The 21,997-nt window shown below is 37.7% G+C and overlaps 3 protein-coding genes across 8 annotated transcripts; 1 reads left to right on the top strand and 2 right to left on the bottom strand.

Annotated features, from left to right (window-relative positions):
* Positions 1–189: 189 nt before the first annotated feature.
* fbxl14a (F-box and leucine-rich repeat protein 14a) lies at positions 190–1,911 on the bottom strand. Its single transcript, XM_065291937.2, has one exon. It carries the CDS (start codon positions 1,894–1,896, stop codon positions 661–663), a length of 1,236 nt encoding a protein of 411 aa, XP_065148009.1. The 5' UTR covers positions 1,897–1,911; the 3' UTR covers positions 190–660.
* A 2,687-nt stretch (positions 1,912–4,598) lies between these two features.
* On the bottom strand, positions 4,599–12,735 carry prr5a (proline rich 5a (renal)). Of its 4 annotated transcripts, none has more exons than XM_065291940.2 (10): positions 12,567–12,735; positions 10,095–10,275; positions 8,721–8,831; positions 8,558–8,638; positions 8,268–8,316; positions 8,112–8,169; positions 7,205–7,296; positions 6,957–7,097; positions 6,005–6,143; positions 4,599–5,919 (listed from the first exon to the last, which is right to left on the bottom strand). In XM_065291940.2, the coding sequence occupies exons 2-10, from the start codon at positions 10,253–10,255 to the stop codon at positions 5,381–5,383; spliced, it is 1,371 nt and encodes a 456-aa protein (XP_065148012.1). In that variant the 5' UTR covers positions 10,256–10,275; positions 12,567–12,735; the 3' UTR covers positions 4,599–5,380. The 4 variants fall into 4 exon arrangements, with proteins under 4 accessions (XP_065148012.1, XP_065148011.1, XP_065148013.1 ...); XM_065291939.2 differs by lacking the exon at positions 12,567–12,735 and adding an exon at positions 11,652–12,002; XM_065291941.2 differs by lacking the exon at positions 12,567–12,735 and adding an exon at positions 11,693–12,002.
* Positions 12,736–15,608: 2,873 nt separating this feature from the next.
* rad52 (RAD52 homolog, DNA repair protein) lies at positions 15,609–21,966 on the top strand. 3 transcript variants are annotated; one of them, XM_065291946.2, is made up of 12 exons: positions 15,615–15,710; positions 15,835–15,926; positions 16,776–16,877; positions 16,958–17,051; positions 17,162–17,229; positions 17,302–17,420; positions 18,411–18,486; positions 18,576–18,838; positions 18,920–19,113; positions 19,198–19,275; positions 20,351–20,596; positions 21,376–21,966. In XM_065291946.2, exons 2-12 carry the CDS (start codon positions 15,861–15,863, stop codon positions 21,435–21,437), a joined length of 1,368 nt encoding a protein of 455 aa, XP_065148018.1. In that variant the 5' UTR covers positions 15,615–15,710; positions 15,835–15,860; the 3' UTR covers positions 21,438–21,966. The 3 variants fall into 3 exon arrangements, with proteins under 3 accessions (XP_065148020.1, XP_065148018.1, XP_065148021.1); XM_065291949.2 differs by lacking the exon at positions 15,615–15,710 and having other exon boundaries at positions 15,908–15,926; positions 16,792–16,877; XM_065291948.1 differs by lacking the exon at positions 19,198–19,275 and having other exon boundaries at positions 15,609–15,926.
* Positions 21,967–21,997: the final 31 nt, after the last annotated feature.

Raw genomic sequence — 21,997 nt, 5'->3', positions numbered from 1 at the left:
AATCTATTGGATCTGTATTTTATAAAATAATGTGAATAGAAAATGGTCCAAAATATAGGTTACACGTCTGTGTGCAATATGCATGTTTTTGTGCAGTACAAATGTGTTACATTTTGCAATAACAGGAATAAACAACTTAGGTTAAAAGCAATTTTAACTTTAATCATTTCTCATAGGAAAATAAACAGACATTTTGTCCTTAACAAGCAAACTGGCCTTTTTTTTAAACACATTTAAAATTGCATATGTTCCATTTTAACAGAAAGGAATTACATAACATGAACAAGCAAGGTTTATCCTTGTCCAGAAACAAAACTCTTTTCTTCAAATTATAGTATAATGCTGGTTTTGCAGGATAAATACTTAAAAGGCAGCGACAAAGCGTGTTTGTCATGAAAATAAGAACGTGTCAGATCTCACCTCAATATGAAGTCCTAAAACAAAGTACAGAAGAAACAGAAAGGCATTCAATGTTATAGAGACTATACATTAGGAAGGCTGTTCAGTGTTTTTATTGCTGATTCAATTTGAACTACTTAAAGCCTCTTCCGCAAACAGGCTTCATAAAAGTACACGAGCGCGTGCATCTTAAAATACCTTGTCTAATACATGTCTATAGAAAATGAAGACATCTCTGGCAACACTGAGGTAGAGTAAACATTAGGAAGTGTAGCATGGCAAAATCTCGGAGGCGTCGCCTAACCCCTTGACCTCCGTCATCTGCCAGAGTCCCAGGTTCAACACCTTAAGGCAGGGAAGCTGTGTGATCCTCTCCAGTCCTCTTTTTGTGATTTTGGTACAGCCGTACAGGTCGATCCCGGTCAGCTGAGTCAAATGATCAGCTATGAGCTCAAGTCCTTTGTCTGTGATGCGCACGCACTGACCAATGTTCAAAGTCTTGAGCTCGTGCATCTGTCGCACCATCCTGTTGATCCCGTCGTCGCTGATGTGGCACGAGCAAAGCGACAAAGATTTGAGTTGATAGAGACCCTGGGGGATGTAAGCCAGGCTTTGGTCGCCCACTTTATCGCAAAACGACACGTCAAGCCCGTACAGCCTCAAAGAGCCCATTGAAAGATGCATGATGCCCGTGTCGCTGATATTATCGCACGAGCGCAGATTGAGAGTCCACAGCTGGGTCATGTGCGATAGATGGATCATCCCTGCATCCGAGATCCCGCCACAAAAGCTCAAGTTCAAGACTTTCAGCTTGTTTAAGCCCTTGGATATGTGCTTGAGTGACAGATCTGTCAATTTCTGACAGTCCTGCAAAGTCAGATGCTCCAAACTGAGGCAGCCCTCTGCGGCGCTGCGGGTCATGCCAGCCAGATGCCCGATGCCCACATCGGACACGTGCCTGCAGCTTCTCAAATTCAAGCTTTTGAGTTTGTGCAGACCCCAGGCGATCAGCAACAACCCCGTGTTTGTGATATTACTACATCCACCCAGATCCAACAGTTCGAGGTTTTTCAGATACTGCGCGATCCTGCCCAAACTGGAATCCGTGATCTGTTTGCAAAGGCTGAGGTTCAGTATTCGCAACGAGCTTATGTCCTGCACAAAAGCGTGACCGAGGCCGTTATCGGTTAAATTGTAGCATCCACTCAAGTTAAGGCTCTCTATGTTGGGCATCCCTTGGATAACATAGCTGAGACTGCGTCTTAAGCTGAGGATCTGCACTTTCTTGATCCCTCTCGTCTGGAGACTGGGAAAGAGTGATGGGTTTGCTCGCCTCAGATGGAGTTTTGCCTCCACTCCCCTCCAGACGGATTTGTGGTACGAGGCGTCCCTCCACGCAATGCACACTTGCGCAACCCTGCCTTTGCCTTTCACGTCCAGATAGTTGAAAATCATAGCTAAGATCTCTGGAAAAAGGTTCGAGACGTGGACCTCCATGTCTGGAATAGCAGGCGGTTAGCTTAGCAAAGTTAGCCTGCGAGCTAAATCAGTCCGGTTATCTGCCGGCGAGGACCACATGTAAAGGTATACGGTGGAAATGCGTTAATAAAGGCAATCCAAACGCGTGCAATCGGAATGCACAATGTAAACATATAATAGCAGACGCGCCTCGTGTCGATTAAAACTTTTTCTGAGGCGCATTTGCTTAAAATGACCAGCTTACGTCGGAATACAGTCTGTTGTTGCTCCGCCAGGTCTTAGTAGCGACGATTTCTTGAACTGGAAACATTTTTGAAACGTTAATGTAGATGCACTAAACGTCGTCTGGAAAATGACCGATTAAAGTTTGAGAAAACAAAAGTTAACGGTTGAAGAAAACAAACGATTTCACATGAATACAAATCAGCCATTTCACGAAAACTATGGAGTCACATTTCCGGTTGCCTTTGTCTGAGTCAATTCAAAACAGGGGGGTGGCTGTTAAACAAGTCGCTATTATTGCAACTTATAAGGCTTAGATGTGTATTTAAAATGTGTAGAGTTTGCAGCACATGTAGTGTTATAACTCACGTTAAACAATTATGCACTACGTTTAGGGAAATAAACTCAAATAGTTGTATTAAAAATAACCCCGTCCCCCATTATAGAGCGCACAATGGTTCATCCCTCTGACTCGACGTCACCAGCCTTAAACAAATACGAACGGTGTTGTTATCTTTGAATACGAACTCAAATGCGAAGTTTCACGGTTCCTTTTTATTCAAAGCCTTACTGTTAAGTTTACTTTGCTAAATTACTTTACAAAATGCCGAACAATAGTCGCCAAAGCAAATAAGTACGACATTTAGCCAATTTAAACAGTAGGATATAAAAGTCATTCAATGCTTGGCCATTTGCAGGCCTATTAAGCAGTCGTATTTGTTCATGCACAACACATCTTGTAGGCAACTTAAATCACTCACAAACATTACGTATTAAAGACTTTTACTACAAATATTTGAGGTTAGCCACAGTACCACATACGAATGATGTAAATTCAGTATGAAACAAAGCACAGAATAAAAAAACAGTGCAAGGTATCAAAGAGTACCACTGTAAACCTTTCATATCTAAAAATTAGCTTGTTTAAAAAACTTTACAAGATATGCTCAGTTTCATGACCAAGGCTAAAAGCTTCAAAACACAGAAGAAAAAAAACACCATTAAAACTTTTTCAAGTACCTTATATACAGTGCATCACTTTAAAATGAATTACATAGCCTATTTTTGCCTAAGATAAGACATTAATCAAAATCTTTAATTCAATAAATGAACTCTTATCTCTACCGAAAAATCCAGCTAAGACCAGCATATGCTGGTATCTGGTTTTAGGTGGCAGTAGCTGGTTTATGCTGGTCCTCCCAGCCTGGAAAAGCTGGTGGGTCAGCCGGTCTTCCAGCCAGACCAGCTAAGTCCAGCTTAAAAAGTGACCAAAACACAGCTAGACCAGCTTGCTACACCAGCAAATGCTGGTTTTAGCTGGATTTTTCAGTTGGGATGGTTTCTTTATATAGAAATGAGATTACCTTTACTTTCAATGTATCATAATGGTTCTAATAATGAAATTAGAAAAGTCTTTCAATTTTTAATGAACAAGTTTTTTATGGAAATTACATACTCTCATAAAATAGATTATGAGAGTCAACATAGTTGCAAGAATTATTAAATTGTATACTTTACAAACAATCTCAGGCTAGTTTTAAATGTTTTCTAACACCGTTTTATATCTATCTGGTTCACCAGCAAACACAACATGGGTGTGTTTCTTTACATTCCTAAATTCAATTTTCAAACCCTGTTAACTCAAGCAGCTTGTTACTATCACATTTAAACTTTACATTCTGAAAAACAAAACATCACATGTTCAGTATGTACCATTCTCATTCTCTGTACTAACTGTATTGTCAATAGCAAATGTTATTATTAAAATAATAATAATAATAAAGGTAAAGTCATAATTTCATCTCATACCATTAAGAGCACTAAGATTTAGAAAGCAGTACACATAGTTTGTAAAGTCCTATGACATTAAAAAGTGCATGGCATAAGACTCTGGAAGAAATTTCTAACATGTAGTGATGTCATCTCATAATAAATGATAGCATTATAAACATTTGGGGACAGTTTCCCGGACAAGGTTTAGATTGAAGGGACACTCCTATTTTTTTTAATATGCTAATTTTCCAGCTCCTCTAGAGTAAAATATTAGATTTTTACCGCTTTGGAATCTGATCTCCGGGTCTGGCGCTGCCACTTTTAGCATAGCTTAGCATAATCCATTGAATCTGATTAGACCATTAGCATCGTGCTAAAAAATAACCAAAGAGTTTCAAAATTTTTCCTATTTAAAACTTGACTCTTCTGTAGTTACATCGTGTACTAAGACCAACAGAAAATTTAAAGTTGCAATTTTCTAGGCAGAGATGATTAGGAACTATACTCTCATTCTGGCGTAATAATCAAGGACTTTGCTGCAGTAACATGGCTGCAGGAGGCGCAATGATATTACGCAGCGCCTGAAAATAGATCTCCTTCATCTTTCAATAGCAGGGGACTATTTTTGGGCAGTGCGTAATATCATTGTGCCTTCTACAGCCATGTTACTGCAGCAAAGTCCTTGATTATTACGCAAGAATAAGAGTATAGTTCCTAGCCATATCTGCCTAGAAAATCACAACTTTTAATTTTCGGTCGGTCTTAGTACACGATGTAACTACAGAAGAGTCAAGTTTTAAATAGGAAAAATATAAAAACTCCTTGGTTATTTTTTAAGCACTATGCTAATGGTCTAATCAGATTCAATGGATTATGCTAAGCTATACTAAAAGTGGTACCGCAAGACCCAGAGATTGGCTGAATCGATTCCAAAATGGTAAGAATTAAATGTTTAACTTTAGGAGCTGAAAAATGAGCATATTTTCAAAAAAAGTGGAGTGTCCCTTTAAGCCAGGACTAGGCTTTAGTTATATTAGAAAATTAAAGTAGTTTTTAAAAACATATCTTACAAAAACATTACTGCTGTGCATCTTAAAAAACAATGGCACTGATATATTTTAAGATATGTGAGTGCAAGCTGTTTTCAGTTCAAAAAGGCTTGGACTAGATTTAAGTCCTGTCCGGGAAACTGCCCCCTAATGTCTTAAACAGTAAAAATGTGTGTTAAACAAAATGGAGACTTTTCATTCCTAGTGTCGCTATCGTGTATGCAAAACTATGTAGAAAATTCAGAAATACATCCACAGGTTTAAAACATTATGAAAACAATCCTAATAGCATTAAATCGAATAATTTTCCATTTTTCCACAAAGGTGCCTTGGCTTTTCAAATGAAATTCCAGTTTTAAAAATACATAAGATACGCAGTTACTTCACAGAGAAGATAATGGTAGCCCATTATCATCAAACAAAGTTTTGTGTGCAATTCATTACACAGCGATGATAAATCAGCTAGTTTTCCTGCTGGTTCCGAAAGAATCAGAGCGGCAATGAGAAAAGTCAATGAAGATCCCATCAGGATCGGATTCCAGCGAATCCAAACCCTGCAATACAATCGTCTCCGGACTGGAAGAGCAGCTAGGGGGTGACGAAAGGGTCTTGTCCGCCTCAGATGAAGCCATCTGGTGGTCTGCTGAATGTGGGCAACCCGCAGAGGTGTGGATGAAGACGGAAGGAGAAACGATAGTGGACTGTCCCATGGCCCCTCGCATCACACCGTTCAAAGCGAGGTCATGATCAAGCGAGAGCCTGGGGGTTGAGCTCGTCTCCATTCCGACAGACAGGGCAGAATAGCCCTGGTGCTCCAAGCAGGAAGTGACATCACAAGCAGAGTGACGACGGATGCCTACGCTACCCACGGAGCTCACCTCAGAGTCATACTCAGCTACGGGGGTCAGCATTGGGATGTTGTAACTTTTGGAGCGTACTACTGGGTTACTGGAAGGCAGGTCTGCAGCCTTGGACCAGCAATACTGCGAACGCCTCTCTGAAAAGAGGCAATAGGTTGTAAATACTTTGCAACACTCTGAGATCAAAATGAAACTAGATTCCAAAAAAGTTAATTCTCTCACCAGTTACACAGGAGCACTGTGATGGGCCGCACTCATGTGAACACAATCCCTGTGTGCCTAGATACGGTGACACAAGCTTCTGAAGGATAGACTCCAGCTTCAGATACTCCTCGCTCACACCCTTGGATTCATGAACCCCCTGTGAGACGTAAAGATGACACATTGATCAGTTTAACTTCAGCTCTGTCTAAGTTCCTAAAATATAAATTATAGTAATTTTATCAGAGACGCACAGAGCTTGTGATTAATGTCACACTCAATGTGACACATTTGCTGAAATCATCCCAGAGGATCAGTGATCTCCCACAAATGACATGTTCTCAAGTCACTACATTATTATTTTAGGGTGTAACTCATGATAGCATGGGTGGATGTTTCAGTTGGGAAGGGTTTTTTAACCGGTTATTTAAAGGTTTGACCAGTGACTTTCTAAACATTTATGGAGTGGCCCCTTAGGGTTTGTTCCCACCATCCACCTGAGACATGCAGTGATTGGCTGCAGCACGCCCCACAAAGCTATATAGGAGTAAGGGATGCATAACAATTAATCGCGATTAATCTATAGAAGAATAACAGTTTTTGTTTACATCATATATGTGTGTTAACTTTGTATAGATAAACGGACACACATGCATGTATATATTTAAGAAATGTTTACATGTGTATATGTATTTGTATATTTATGTATAATTGATATTATATATAAATACTTAATATACAAATATATATTTTTTCTTAAAATTATACATGCATGTGTGTATTTATATATACATAATTATTATACAAAGTTCACACACATACAGTATATGATGTAAACAAAAACTTTATTCTGCTATAGATTAATCGCGATTAATCGTTAGGCATCCCTAATAGGAGTCAATATTTTTTCTTGACTTTCATTTGCAAAATGATCCTTGGAATACTGGTCCACTTGAATTCAGCCTCTGTGTACCTGCAACACCAGAAGCATCTGGATGATGGAAGGGGGAATGCGAGCTCGTGGTCTGGAAAGAGCCTCTTCCAGCTTCATGTTAAGGGTGATGACGTTGCGAAAGTGCAGCAGTGCAAGCTGACGTACGGATGGCTCCTTACCCTGAAGAACCATGAACACAGATTTAACACTGCAGACTACACTGGTGTTATAGGTGCAGACATGTGAAATGATGTGCTTTCTTACTGACAAACAAATCTTATATATACCTGGACAGGGTGAAAGATGGCTTGAAGCATAGTGAGAACATCACAGAAGAAAAAGTCCCAGGTCTCAGCCAATGAATCCAATAGCTTTTGACCTAGTAATGAAAAACAAAGGTTTGCATGGTGTATGAATGAAATACCATCAAATGTTATACTGCATTTCTATGCTAATCAACAAAGTAACTGTAAAACTTTAACTCTAAAGAACTTCATATTTCGGCCTATAATAGGTATCAGCAGATAAATTATTGTTTAAAAACACATCGATAATTTGGGTAGCTTATATCCGGTCAATCAAAATTGGTGGATTTTTTTTTATTATTGGGAAACAATGACAACAGAATTGCATTTTGTATGCTCTGTACTTCTAGGATTTCATGACATAATTTCAAACAAGGAGTAAAGAGCAATCGGTAGATGTCATCCTAAGTAATCAAGGTGCATCCCTAATATAAATAAATATATAAATAATATAAATTTTTTATTGATATGTAATAAATATATAATAACATAGACAATAGGAATGATGTGGTAATCTAAATAAACTTTAAGTTTTTTTTCAAGACAAAAAAACTATTGTTACATAAGAAACGCTAAAGGGATAGTTCACCGCAAAATGAAAATTCTGTCAACATTTACTCACCCTCAAGTGTTTTTAAACCTGTATACATTTCTTTGTTCTGCTGAATACAAAGGAATTTATTTTGAAGAATTTTTGTAACCAAGCAGGTTTGGGGCACCATTGACTTCCATAGTAGGAGACAATGATGAATGGTGACCCAGATCTGTCTCAAAATATCTGTACCAAACAACTTAAGGGTGAGTAAATGATAACAGAATGTTCAGAAAATCTAATTAGGTTCAGCAATCGAAAATAATCTTTTATTTAAAAAAAAAAGTTTTTATGTACCTTCATAAAATCGTATTTTGTCACGTAAAATGACCATTCCTTTAGTCAACAGCTGATTCTAAAAATAAGAATAAATAGGGTAAAAAATTGTATTATTTAATATATTATATTATCTAGAATAAAAGAATCTGTGAAACATTTGTTTAAAACTCTCACCTGAAGGTATTCTGTGAAAAATGAACCAAGCTCTGTTTTTAATAGTTGCCTGATGAAATAAAAATATACAATTTAAAACACATATTAAATGAGTAAATCTTTTCTATTTAAAATAGTTTTGAATAATTTTAAGTCTTTTTTGTTGCCCTCCAAGCAAGAAAGCAAACATCTTGTGTTTTACACAGTGCTAACAGTAGGCATTATAGCAAAAAAATTCATAAAATAAACAACAAAACAAACAGCTCTATATGCGTTATAGCAATACATGTTATCATATTGTTTAGCCTTACCTAACACCCTCATTGAGCGTATAGAGTTCATTGTCTGCCAACCCTTTCTTTTGGAATACAGCAATAACTGCGTTGTGAATGCTGCAACAAATTGCGCAGACATTTAATGACATCTTACTACGACACAACACTTACAAACACGCACTGCACAACATGCACTAACCTGTTCCATGTGGCATTTGGTCCGGATCCTCTTTCCTCTAAAGAAGCCTTTTCGTTTTTCCCCAGTTGAGTCAAATTCGGAGAACTCACTAACTTCAGCCGGTACAGAGTCCTCATGGTTGTTAACACAGGAATAAGAGACACGGAACAGTTAGAACCGCAACACAGACAGAAAGAAAGGGGAGAGTTCATACAGCTACATAAAAAAAAAAAAAAACTGTTGGTGTGCAAAGAGAAAGGGGAGGAACGTTTTATGGTTGAGAAACCAATTTCCTTCCTCTTTTTACATTACATTCCCATCCTTTCCACAATCTCTGTCAAACACGCATGACCACAAAGATACAGCGCTTTCATTTTATAGATTTGCGCAATGTAAACCTTCATTTATTTTATGCTTTTTAGGGAGTAACAACGTTCTCTTCGACAGTGTAAACTTGGTTGGTTCCTGTAACCCAGCTTGTAGAGTATGACGCTTACAGCAGCAAGGTCAGAGGTTCGATTCCCAGGAAACACGCAAGCTGATGAAATGTACCTTGAATGCACTATAAGTCATTTTGAATAAAAGTGTCTGCCAAATGCATTCATGCAAACTGGGTTAAATAAGGTCATGTAGACAGCAGAGCATTGCTCACCGAAATGTAATGTAAGAGTTCAAGAAGCTTATTTTTGCTTTACTCTGATAAGGAAATTCTCAGAATTGGTCATCATTCAAAACAGCTTTTAACATCGCAGTGAAATAAAATTTTATTAACCTGGCAACTGACAGAAAATTAATATTTGATATTTTTCATACACTATAAATAATAACGTAGCATAAAATAATGGTAATATCTAAATGGTTTTATTAAAGACAATTTTAATAAATAAAACTAAAATACACCTAAATACATTTGTTTATACTAACAAAATATGTATACGTTTTTTCTTTGTGTATGTACACAAATGTGTATGGGTTGTAACCATTTATTGGGTCAAATATAAACATTTTCTGGGTTAATTTAACCCAACGGCTATCCTCGTCCCTTTTTGACCCAATGCTAGGTTAAAATAACCTTTATGGAATTTAGATCCAGATATATTATTCAATCCATTCCTGGCTCCGCAAATTAAGCAATATGTGTTTCTTTAACTGTCCCATTGCATAATATGAATACTAAATAAATTGACATGCAGCCTGTACATGTTGTAAATTGAGAAACGGCACACATTGTGAGAAGATTTGGGTAAACAACAAAGAGACCCGGAGGACAGCACAAACAAATAACAGGATATCAGCATGTATAGCAGGATGTGAGTGTGGGTCATGTGCTCAGTGTGTTAAAAGAGCTGTGAAAAACAACAATTATTTTTACCACCTGCCATCATGCTGTTTTACCTCCTGAATGGATGACTGCTCCCATCCATGTGAAGGTGGTTTGGCAAAGCAAACAAGGCAGAGAAGTTGAAGGTGGATGATCTAGGTGCAGGTCGATCAACGTGTGCCCCGCTCAAGTTCTCCGGCATTGTTACTGAAAGATCCACAGATCCACATTTCATTCAGAACATCTTTGATACTTCTGACAACACAAAAGCATGAGACAGAATGAGAGTACGTTGTGGTCACATCTGTATATTTCACAACTCTATGTGGTAAAACAGCCTAAACTTTAAGGTCATCCTATTACCTATTTATAAAAGCAGAACTATAGGACAAGAGGCCAAACATTCATCTGTTAGGTCCCAACCACATCATCTTTAATGTTAAAGGGACACTCCACTATTTTTGGAAATATGCTTATTTTCCAGCTCACCTAGAGTTAAACATTTGATTCTTATCGTTTTGGAATCCATTTAGCTGATCTCCTTGTCTGGTGGTACAACTTTTAACATAGCTTAGCACAATCCATTGAATCTGATTAGACCATTAGCATCGTGCTAAAACAATAACGAAAGAGTTTCAATATTTTCATTTTTAAAACTTGACTCTTCTGTAGTTTCATCGTGTACTAAGGCCAACAGACAATTAAAAGTTGTGATTTTCTAGGCAGATATGGCTAGGAACTATACTCTCATTCTGGCGTTATAATCAAGGACTTTGCTGCCGTACCATGGCTGTAGGAGGCGCAATGATATTGCGCACTCCCCGAAAATAGTCCCCTGCCATTGAAAGTTACTAAGGGGACTATTTTCGGCTGCTTAGAAAATCTGAACTTTTAATTTTCCGTCAGTCTTAGTACACAATCTAACTAAAGAAGAGTCAAGTTTTAAATAGGAAAAATAACGAAACTCTTGGGTTATTTTTTTGCGTGATGCTAATGGTCTAATCAGATTCTATGGATTGTGCTAAGCTATGCTAAAAGTGCTAGCGCCAGACCCAGAGATCAGCTGAATGGATTCCAGTAAGAATCAAATGTTTAACTCTAGGGGAGCTGGAAAATGAGCATATTTTCAAAAAAAAGTAGAGTGTCCCTTTTAACTAATATTATACAAGACATTAAAGTTATATAAAAAACAATATACATTTTAATGGCTTCCATTGCAAATACTAATATGAACCATTAGCTGTTGCCATTAAAACAATTACAAAATGTATGTAGCCTGGTGTGCCTAGGTCTTATTACTTTTAATGATGTTGTATTGCGCCAGATAAAATACAATCAATAAAATCCAACACATTACCAGTAGAGACCCACAAAGACCATTAGAGTTTCTTATAAAACCAATACAATTCCCATTATAATCATTAAATCTATTAGAATATGAGGTTTCTATTTTATCAGCACATATACACATTCACAGTATTTTTTTACATGGAAAATGTTGATTAATCATGTCTAGTTATTTTAGTCAGAACTAGCGTTATCGCAACTATATGGCGAAAATCGTGACGGTCGGTATATTTAAGAGGAAAATCTAAAATAGTAACAGTTACCTAAATTGACACTTTACTTACATTCCCATTATTAGCTTATATGTCCCAGTAAGACGACTCACATTTACTATGATTTTGCTATATCTGGTCCCTCAAACTCGGTCGCTTTTAACGAAAAGATCGATGCGTTTGTTTACGTTATTCATTCTCCATGTGTTCCTCAGCAACATGATCTCAGCATCGCGCGCCCCCTACACCCATCCGTAATCTCTTCACAGAAATGGGCTACTACAACAAAAGACTTGCATCAGTCTGTCATCATCTGCTCACACGACCGTAAGACCTTTATGTGGGCTTTTTAAAAAATACAAAACAAAATTGTATCACAGCGCTGACCCAAATATGCGACTTTGCTGTATGTTGCAATTTTCCTGTCAGTTTCTCTTTGTTCATTTAACGTGCCAAGACACGCGCTACGTTACAGCAGAAGGAGGGGCCGATTTCGCTGTTTTAAACGCAGACAGGTAAAATCAATGGTAAAAAGTCTGGGTTAACCCAAGAAGGACATCACTTCCCGTACTGTATTTAGGTGCTCACACTATATTAATAAAACTTGTACAAATCAAACACGCTGCCCATGTTTAATTAATTTCCTATAGCTTCCATATTTTATCAGTGGATGTAAGTTATTCATGGCGGGGTTGACGCAATGGGTACTCAGCGTACCTTGTGGTGATCGTTTTTTTTTCACAAACAGCGCAACAATGCACCATTCATCCAGCAGACAAATGCAACGCAACATTAAAAGCTGCACGAGTTCACACAAACAGTAGCGCATAGTAACCATGTTTCCACTCACCCGTCATGTGCTCCGCGTGTAAAGTGAAAATGGTCAGTCAGGGATTTTTCAGTAAGTTCAATTATAAGAAGAAAATAAAATGTTATGTGCTAAGCTTTGCCGCGCGTTCTCGTATCTGGAGAAACTACGGTACGTACCCGAGTATAACAATCCATACATGCGGATGTGGGATATGCGGGTTAATGGATCATTCCTGTGGCATCCCCAGTATCGCCCCTCCTATTCTATTCGCTTCCCGAGTTACAGACTGTCTGACCAGACGGGCTGTCCAGACTGTAGGCGCGTTCACGCCCATGCGCGTGCACGAGCGCTATTGTGCGATCAGATCGGAAGATGTCTTTTGATGCAAGAACAAAGCGACTTTTCGTAAGGTGTTAATAACTGGAATTGATATCTGATTTATTTTTTATGTTTTAATATTTTCTATTGAAAAATACTTGAGGGAAGATAATGATCTGCATAATTCTCACATAATCACAGTAAAACATTTTATGATATGCAAACATTTAAAAAAGGATTTTTAGACACGCCCGAATTGATACATGTAATGGTAACTAAACAACAAATTATGACGCCAGTCAAATTAATAATAAAAGTCATTTGATCATATTCAAGTGACGTTGACAGAAGTCTTATTTTAGATCGATAGATAAGCACAGTGGACAGTGACCCTTAAGGAAATGTATTATAGTAAAAGTGAAGTAGCCATGGCTTTTTTGACGTATTTCTTTTACTTCCACAACAATGGATAAACTACACAAAACCAAACAAAAAAATGTGGTAACTATAGTTTTAACTTTAGTAACTATTTTTTTCTGGTTTTATTTGTAAATAAAAAAACATGGTTTATTTTTGTAAGGGACAATTATATAAAAATATAATTTTTAAAACATCATGACCAGTTTTCCACAGGGTAATCCAGTATAAAAAATGAAAACAGTTAAATTTAAAAACAACATTTCAAATAAATGTATTAAAAGGTTAAGTTTTATATTTATAACACTAAATATTTATACATTTTTCTATGAAACTGTAGTATCAATCATGATACGACTTTTAATTCTGTAAGGGATGGGTTAAATTCGGGTTTGGCTAGATGGGTTACAACTACGGCATAAATCTCACGAGATGTCGCTTTTAGGGTTAGGTTTGGGCGTAGGATTAAGATGAAAACGGCGATTCGGGCTAGATGGGATAGAGTTACGGCCTAAATCCCGAAAATGTTGGTAAGGTTTGGGGGTATGATTAGAATAAACACTACGCTTACCTTGCGAGATTTCACGAGATTTTGGTCGTTGCTGTATCCCATCTAGCCACAACCTCGAATTCGCCTCTGTCGTTATGACGTATTACGTTGGTATAAAGAAAAAGTTTTTAAGTGTAGGGGAAATACTTGCATTAGTGACTTTAGGCAATTTGACAAAAGAAAGTGAAGAAATGAGGGAAAACTGATGGAAGAGCATTTTAATATAAAAGAAATTAGTGAAGGAGCACAGGATGTACTACATGTCCCATTTTCATTAACAGAGTTAAAGAGAGCATTAAAAAAAACACAAAAGCATCTACACCAGGAGAAGATGGATTAGTTGTGATATTGAAGAAGTTGAGTGATAAATCGCTAGAAGTGTTGCTGAAATTTTATAACAAGGTATGGGAGAAAGAGAGAATACCACAAAGTTGGAAAGAAGGTTTGATTATTCCCATTAAAAAAACAGGCAACATTTTTTAACATATCAAAGTGGATTTAGAAGAGGAAGAGGTACGATGGATTTAATACTAAACTTTAGGAAAGCTTTTATAAATAAAGAATCTGTAGTTGCAGTGTGTTTTGATGATGAGAAAGCTTATGACATGTTATGGAAGGAGCTGTTGATAAAGTTAGATCAAAAGGTGGAAGACTATATAATTGGATTAAGGAGTTCCTACTTGAAAGATACATTAAAGTTAGGATTGTTATCAAGAGGAGGAAACATTTAAGATGGCACTCCTCAGGGAGGTGTTATAAGTCATTTATTATTAGCAAAAATGTAAAGGGTCAGAAGGAGGACCACCTAACAAAAAGTATACTCAAGATATATTAGGACAAGTAATAGTTTTGGCTGGGTCATTAATGATTTGGTAGAGGATATGCAATTAAATGGGTATAGTGTGATTCTAGTGGTAACATTAGGAGTGAGTTCGATCTGGATATTACCACGACCAGAGATAGATGCATTCTTGCTGGAACAAAGAAAAGAGAAAGGTCAGGAAATATCAAAAGAAGAATTTACAAAACATTATATAAGGACTCGGAATAAGTAACCGTACAGGTGTACACAGATGCATCCAAAGACCCGCAAAGTGGCCATATTGCATATGTCATCCCAGGAATGGAAGTGGAAAGGTGTGAAATAAACAAATCCCTAATATGTTCTGATTCAAGTTCTGCGCCGATATGTCTGCAGGCACAAACGCCAGATCTGGTATTAAAAATCCTCCAGATTTTATTAATGATGCAAGAGACAAATAAGATGTTTCAGTTTTTTTTGGGTTCCAGCAAATTAGCAAAGCAAGCCATGGCAGAAGAAAATATGGACATTAAGCACAGTAAAGAAGAAATAAAATCAATTATTAAAAGGGAGATAAATAAAAAATGGGAAATAAATGAAAATAAAGGAAGACTGCTTCATTCAATTCAGCCATTGGTAGGAAGGGGAAGGAGTTCAAGAGTGAAAAGGAAAGAGGATTGTATTATATCAAGATTGAGATTAGGACATACAGGACTTAACTCAACAATGCATTTAATAGAAAAACATCCTAATGGAATGTGTGGAGTGCGAGAAACAGTGGAACATGTAATTATAGACTGTAGTAAATATGCAAAAGAAAGATAGACGTTAATGAGAGAAATGCAGAAGGAAGGGGCTCAACGAGTAATATTGGGATATTTTGAACCAGGTAGGAGGCTATAATATATTAATACAATTTCTAAATACGTAGAATATAGATACGAATTATTTTTTTCTTCTTTTCTTTATTAATTATCGTGAATGGAAGGGAGTTGGGCTTTTCATGAAGGAGCTGAAACACGCACCAACTTGGTGGGCACTGGGTACGATTCCATTGCCTACAGACAGTAGATGGCGTTAATGCTCTGAATAGGAATGCGAACCGCCAATAAGCACGAAGAAGAAGCACGCACGCGCAAACGGGCAGCGCGGGAACTTATAAAAGCAAAGTTGCTACAAAAGCCTTTATCGAAAGCCAAGCGGTTTTATAAAGTAACGTTTGTCGCGACAGTAGTAAGCGGAATGTTACATTGTAGCGCACTATATGGATTAACCTATATGTAATGTTGTCTCAGACTTCCTGCGTGTGCAGTGTGGCCTCCACTCACATTCTCCATATGCAATATTGTTTTTAAAGGGAAGACAAAATATCAGAGAGCACGTATGGATCATTGCAGTGGGAGACAAGAGGACAGAGACGCTCAGAAAGCAAATACGTGTTTTGGTCAGGTATGTTTTAAAGTGAAAAACGCGTTTACAGGACAGCAGTCTGGGGGTATTACAGAAAGCAGGTTATATGACTTACCAGGCTAAGTTTAAAAGTAAGTAAGCTTGATAACCTCTACTTTCAGTTCCAAAACGGAGGTAACTTTCGGGTTATGTAACCATAACGACTGACTCTGAAGATAACCTGCTCCGGAGCATGTTATGGTCCAGGGTTAGCTCGTTTTAATGACACCAAGCTTTAGAGAATGTCTGCGCATGCGTGCTCTTATCATGGGCGTGGAAGCACAAATTTTGCGTAATATTATTATTTAAATACAATTGATTGTATGACATTTTATGACATAAAATAATTTTAGAATAAAATGAAATTTTCTTTGTGATTGGGCTGAATACTATACATTTAATTGTCGGGTGAATCACAGGCATGATTTAACCTGACCCACACAATGACACTTCATTTGGTGATCCCCAATGGAACCCAAACCTGGCAGAGTGGTCAGAGATTTCCTATTATTATTTAGAATCAGGTACATAATAAAATGCATTATAAATATATATTTCATAGTATCATTTTTTATTCCTTAAACATACACTTCTACATTAGTTCTATAATTGGTCTTTCTCCAAATCATTACTTTCAGGGGGTTGACTGATCTAACTCTTAAACTATCTTTTAATAACCCTAGTAACAAAGCTTGGGTTAATCAACCCTGTAATCTGCTAGTAAGTTAACCCTGCTTTCTGGAATACACCCCTGTGCTGGCATAAACTGTTTATTATTACACATCATGTGCAATGCAAAACAGCACAGTGAATGAGGATGAAGATGTAATGTTGATGTTATTGCTATAGTATGTATATACTGCAGAAGAGTATCAGGCAGTCCAGAATGCTCTACGGCGGAGACTCGGACCTGAATATATCAGCACCAGACAGGCCGGAGGAGGTCAAAAGGTGAATCTACTGTATTTCGTACTGTTTTATTCATTTGTACCAGTCATATGATATCCAGATTGTCTTGTGTCTTTTTGCAGGTGTGTTATATCGAGGGTCACAAAGTTATAAGTTTGGCCAATGAAATGTTTGGGTACAATGGATGGTCGCACTCGATATCACAACAAAACGTTGGTGAGGATTTATCACAGTTGCACTGACGACATGATTCTCAAAGTCATTGTGATTTCATGATTAATGTTTGATCATGTTAAGTAGGAGGTGTGGTCTGTCTTATGTTACAGACTTTGTGGATCTTATCAATGGGAAGTTTTATGTTGGTGTAAGTGCCTTTGTGAAGGTCCAGTTAAAGGTACAAATCACATCAAAAATACATCATATAGAAGATTGTAAGGAACGGACCATAATAGTCTATTCTTCACAGGATGGCTCATTTCATGAGGATGTAGGGTACGGTGTGAGCGAAGGTCTCAAATCTAAAGCTCTGTCGCTGGAAAAGGCAAGAAAAGAAGCTGTTACAGACGGACTAAAAAGAGCACTCAAGTAAATTATTTCTAACTCAAGTATTGTTACTGTTGACGTTACTAATGCTGTATGTTGTGGTATAGTATTATTGTGTTGTATGGTTAAAGGGACACTCCACTTTTTTTGAAAATAAGGTCATTTTCCAGCTCCCCAAGAGTTAAACATGAAATTTTTACCATTTTGGAATCCATTCAGCTGATCTCCGGGTCTGGCGCTACCACTTTTAGCATAGCTTAGCATAATCCATTGAATCTGATTAGACCATTAGCATCGCGCTCAAAAATAACCAGAGTTTCGATATGTTTCATATTTAAAATTTGACTCTTCTGTGGTTACATTGTGTACTAAGACTGACAGAAAATTAAAAGTTGTGATTTTCTAGGCAGATATGTTTAGGACTATACTCTAATTCTGGCGTAATAATGAAGGACTTTGGTGCTGTAACATGGCTGCAGGAGGCGCAATGATATTACGCAGTGCCTGAAAATAGTCCCCTGCTATTAAAAGATACTAAGGGGACTATTTTCGGCTGCTGCGTAAAATCATTGCACCTCCTGCACCCATGTTAGGGCAGCAAAGTCCTTGATTATTACGCCAGAATGAGAATATAGTTCCTAGCCATATTGGCCTAGAAATCGCAATTTAGACTTTTAATAACTTTTACTTTTTCGTCTGTCTTAGTACACGATGTAACAACAGAGGAGTCAAGTTTGAAATAGGAAAAATATTGAAACTCTTTGGTTATTTTTAAGCGCGATGCTAACGGTCTAATCAGATTCAATGGATTGTGCTAAGCTATGCTAAAAGTGCTAGCGCCAGACCCGGAGATCAGCTAATGGATTCCAAATCAAATGTTTAACTGAGGAGCTTGTAAATGAGCATATTTTTTAAACAAAGTAGAGTGTCCCTTTTAAGGATGTGTGAATGTGAAGTGTGGCACAAATTTCTTAACAGATAAATAAAACTGCAATTTAGTAAATGTATCATTTTATTTTGCTGACAATTAAGGTGTTTTGGGAATGCACTTGGAAATTGTATTCTAAATAAGGAATACCTTATAGCCATCAATAAAATACCAAAGCAGGTAAGAAATATGTAATCCTATAAACATTTTATTTTTGACGTTTCTCACTTTGTAATGTATACGAATTAAAGTATTTCCTTTTACGGTAGCCACCTCCCCCTTTAGACCCAGACAAGACCAAACGCTGTGATGAAGAGCCGTCCATTGAGAAGGCCAGGTACAAGAGTCTGGCCAAAATCGAAGGCAGGGGATGTATTAAGTCGGAACCAACCAACAATCCCTCGGGGGAGATGGGACTCCACCGTGTACAAGAAGTGCCTGAGAATGGTACTGGATCCAGGTCTTCGCTGACAAACACGGCAGCACATTCTGGCAACACATCGGCCCACCAAGAGGCCAACAACACCTCAAGGTGAAATAATGTTACTGAAATATCCTTATATGTTGAAGAACCGGATTTATCCAGCTGCACTTCTGGTTCATGTGTTGTCAGGTCAGCAGCTGCTGTGTCTGACCTGTCCTCATCTGACCCTCCCCTGGACCCCAAACAGCAGAGGAAGCTGAGACAGCAGCAGCTGCAGCAAAAGTTCAGACAGGAGATGGAGGCAAAGAAGCTGCTACATGAACAAGCACAAAACACTCCACCTCTAAATCCACCCACAGTGCAGGCTCTGCATCTAAAACAAGGTGCAGATGACATTTTGTTCGAAGCGTAAATGATTCACTGTCTCCTGTAGGAGTGTCGGGTGTATAGCTTTCTTATTGTTTTAGGACAGGGTATAGGTCCTGTTAACCACAGTACACCGAACGGACATCTGGTGTCGACTAAGCAGGAGTATCTGGCCGCTGGTAAGGACTGTTTTTAAGGATGATGAGGTCATGGCACATTAGGGATGGGAAACGGCAGACTTGGATACTGTTATGTCGATATCTGGGTCATGATGAAACAATACATCTCCTTTTTGGTAAAAACATATAGGGGCGGTTTCCCGGACAGGGTTTAGATTAATCCAGGCCTAGGCCTTAGTAGTTTTATTAGGACATTTAAAGGGACACTCCACTTTTTTAAAAAAAAATTTCATTTTCCAGCTCCCCTAGAGTTAAACATTTGATTTTTACTGTTTTGGAATCCATTCAGCCGATCTCCGGGTCTGGCGCTAGCACTTGTAGCATAGCTTAGCACAATCCATTGAATCTGATTAGACCATTAGCATCACGCTCAAAAATAACCAGAGTTTGGATATTTTTCCTATTTAAAACTTGACTCTTCTTTAGTTACATTGTGTACTAAGACCGTCAGCAAATGAAAAGTTGTGATTTTCTAGGCAGATATGGTTAGGAACTATACTCTCATTCTGGCGTAATAATCAATGATTTTTTTGATATAACCCCTTTGATTACTTTCAATAGCAGGGGACTTATTTGTTTTCAGGCGCTGCGTAATATCAAGTTTCAAGAGGAAAGAATAAAGTTTTAAAATAGGAAAATTATTGAAACTCTTTGTTATTTTTTTGCGTGATGCTAATGGTCTAATCAGATTCAATGGATTGCGCTAAGCTATGCTTAAAGTGGTAGCGCCAGACCCGGAGATTGGCTGAATGGATTCCAAAATGGTAAAAATCAAATATTTAACTTTAGGGGAGCTGGAAAATTAGCATATTTTCAAAAAAAGTGATTTAAATTAAGACCAAACATGCATTTTAGTCTGGGATTATTATAAACCCTGTACGGGAAACCGTCCCATAAATTGGGAATATCTTTACAGTGAGGTAAAATATTAAAATACTTTAAAATATTGCTCCTCACTCTTATGGTACTACATCTTTATTTGTTACATATGGCAAAAAATTCACTTTGGTGTTTTTAATAGATTTCACTAATTTGGTGAGTTTAAATCACCTTAACCTGATGATCTTCTTCATAGATGACCCCGAATTATGGGACTTCACATTAGAAGGCATTGATATGCTGGACGATGCCGGAGGAAGCTCCTCTGAGCCTCCTCGTCCCACTACACCGAGTGAGCACAAGATGGTGACACGCAGCAAGACTCCACAGCGAGGCCAATACCTGAGGCCACCAGCTCAACCGCAGGGGCATGTTGTTCCTCAAGGCCAGGGAGCATATGCTCAATTCAGATCCTCAGAGGCAAAAACTATTGCGAGAGCAGGTAGGATTCAGTATAAGATTACACTTTTAGAATAAACGCTTGCTCATTTTGGAATTTTGCAACAAGTGTATGCATGCATGCAAGGGCATGCCCAGTTCTGGCTTATCTTCTTCACTCATGCATACATCCCCATTAATATAAAAAGCAAGGGACTTTAAATGTCCCATTCTTTCTGTGTTTTTAAAGCTTTGATTGTGTTTACAGTGCGCAATATAACATGTTTATGTTTCACGTGTAAAAACACGGTATTTTTCACACAATTTACTTATCTGTATCTTTTTTTTACTATTTTAAAAACGGCTGATGTCTTCCTTGTTCTGTGAAGTCCCTCCTTCAGAAATACGTAACAAGTTCTGATTGTGTAGTTTGTTTAGTGTGTTGTGATTGGACAGCAGCTTAGCTTAGCAGAGCCGTTTGAGCTTAGCTGGTGACTGACGTATTCCTGTGGGCGGAGTTTAGTCAAAACCTCTCATATTGACGTCATTTAACTGGGAAGTAGAGGGCTGTAGTCCAAACCGGCTGTTCGCTGTAGGCTTTGAAAGGCTTATTCTGTTAAAGAAAATATATTGCCTGGCAGTGAACTTTGAGCGTTAACAGCAACATTACACACTAACAAAAGTTAGAAAAATGGGATCAGGAAGAACGTGACCTTTAATTGCAGGCAGCCTGTGCTATTCAACTAGGTCTCATCATTAAATCAAAAAGCTGTCTTCATTGTGTATTTGCAGCAGATTTTGTTTTTTAATATGGACGTGTTTGATTTTGTTATGTTGAATAAGGTGGATCACAGAGCCCATACAGACAAGGCCAGATGATGAAGAAACGAAGACTGGACACTTGATTAATATTATTATTATTATTTATTGTTTTCTTTTAAAAAAATTCACTTTTATGCATTTTTTTTCTAACGTGTGAATATGAAAAGCTAATAAATGTTTGTCATGTGTTTTCAGTTGTTTTGACAGGGTTCTTGATTTATGCAATATAAATCAAATCATTTGCCCCCTCGGTTTTTTGAGCCAAATGGATTTTGTATGCAACCTCAAAATCAAAGAAGCGTCCATCTGTTATGTGTCTTTTAATCTGTTTAATGTGCAAAATATTATTACTTATGTAGTGCATCCTTGTCACTTTTCAGAGATTTTCGCCATTTTGATAATGTTTTGATCGTGTTACATTACTTACATTAGCTAGGCGCTGCAGTCAGCGCAGTCGCAGACGTCATCAGCGTCTGAACGCGCTCACGAGCTCTTTGCTGCATTTTACTATCTGAGGAATTAAAACGTGTAAACGCTCACAACATTTCCAAACCCCAGTACGCTAATGTGCAGTTAACCTTCTCTGTGTAGAAAATGTATGGTTTAAAATGTGACCGTTATATTAGTAGAGATTTCTAGATTC

Source organism: Paramisgurnus dabryanus, chromosome 23, assembly GCF_030506205.2.
Source record: "Paramisgurnus dabryanus chromosome 23, PD_genome_1.1, whole genome shotgun sequence".
In the NCBI taxonomy this organism is placed as follows: domain Eukaryota; kingdom Metazoa; phylum Chordata; class Actinopteri; order Cypriniformes; family Cobitidae; genus Paramisgurnus; species Paramisgurnus dabryanus.
The sequence above is the reverse complement of the archived record's forward strand: the minus strand, read 5'-3'. Positions and strand labels throughout refer to the sequence as shown.

Coding starts and splice junctions, on each gene's coding strand:
- fbxl14a (XM_065291937.2), bottom strand. CDS start 1,896: ATGGAGGTCCACGTCTCGAACCTTTTTCCAGAGATCTTAGCTATGATT.
- prr5a (XM_065291940.2), bottom strand. CDS start 10,255: ATGAAATGTGGATCTGTGGATCTTTCAGTAACAATGCCGGAGAACTTG. Junction 8,170..8,267: donor TTTTCACAGAATACCTTCAG/GTGAGAGTTTTA, acceptor TCTTATTTTTAG/AATCAGCTGTTGACTAAAGG. Junction 6,144..6,956: donor AGATGCTTCTGGTGTTGCAG/GTACACAGAGGC, acceptor TACGTCTCACAG/GGGGTTCATGAATCCAAGGG.
- rad52 (XM_065291946.2), top strand. CDS start 15,861: ATGGATCATTGCAGTGGGAGACAAGAGGACAGAGACGCTCAGAAAGCA. Junction 17,230..17,301: donor TTGTGAAGGTCCAGTTAAAG/GTACAAATCACA, acceptor TATTCTTCACAG/GATGGCTCATTTCATGAGGA. Junction 19,276..20,350: donor GCAGGAGTATCTGGCCGCTG/GTAAGGACTGTT, acceptor TCTTCTTCATAG/ATGACCCCGAATTATGGGAC.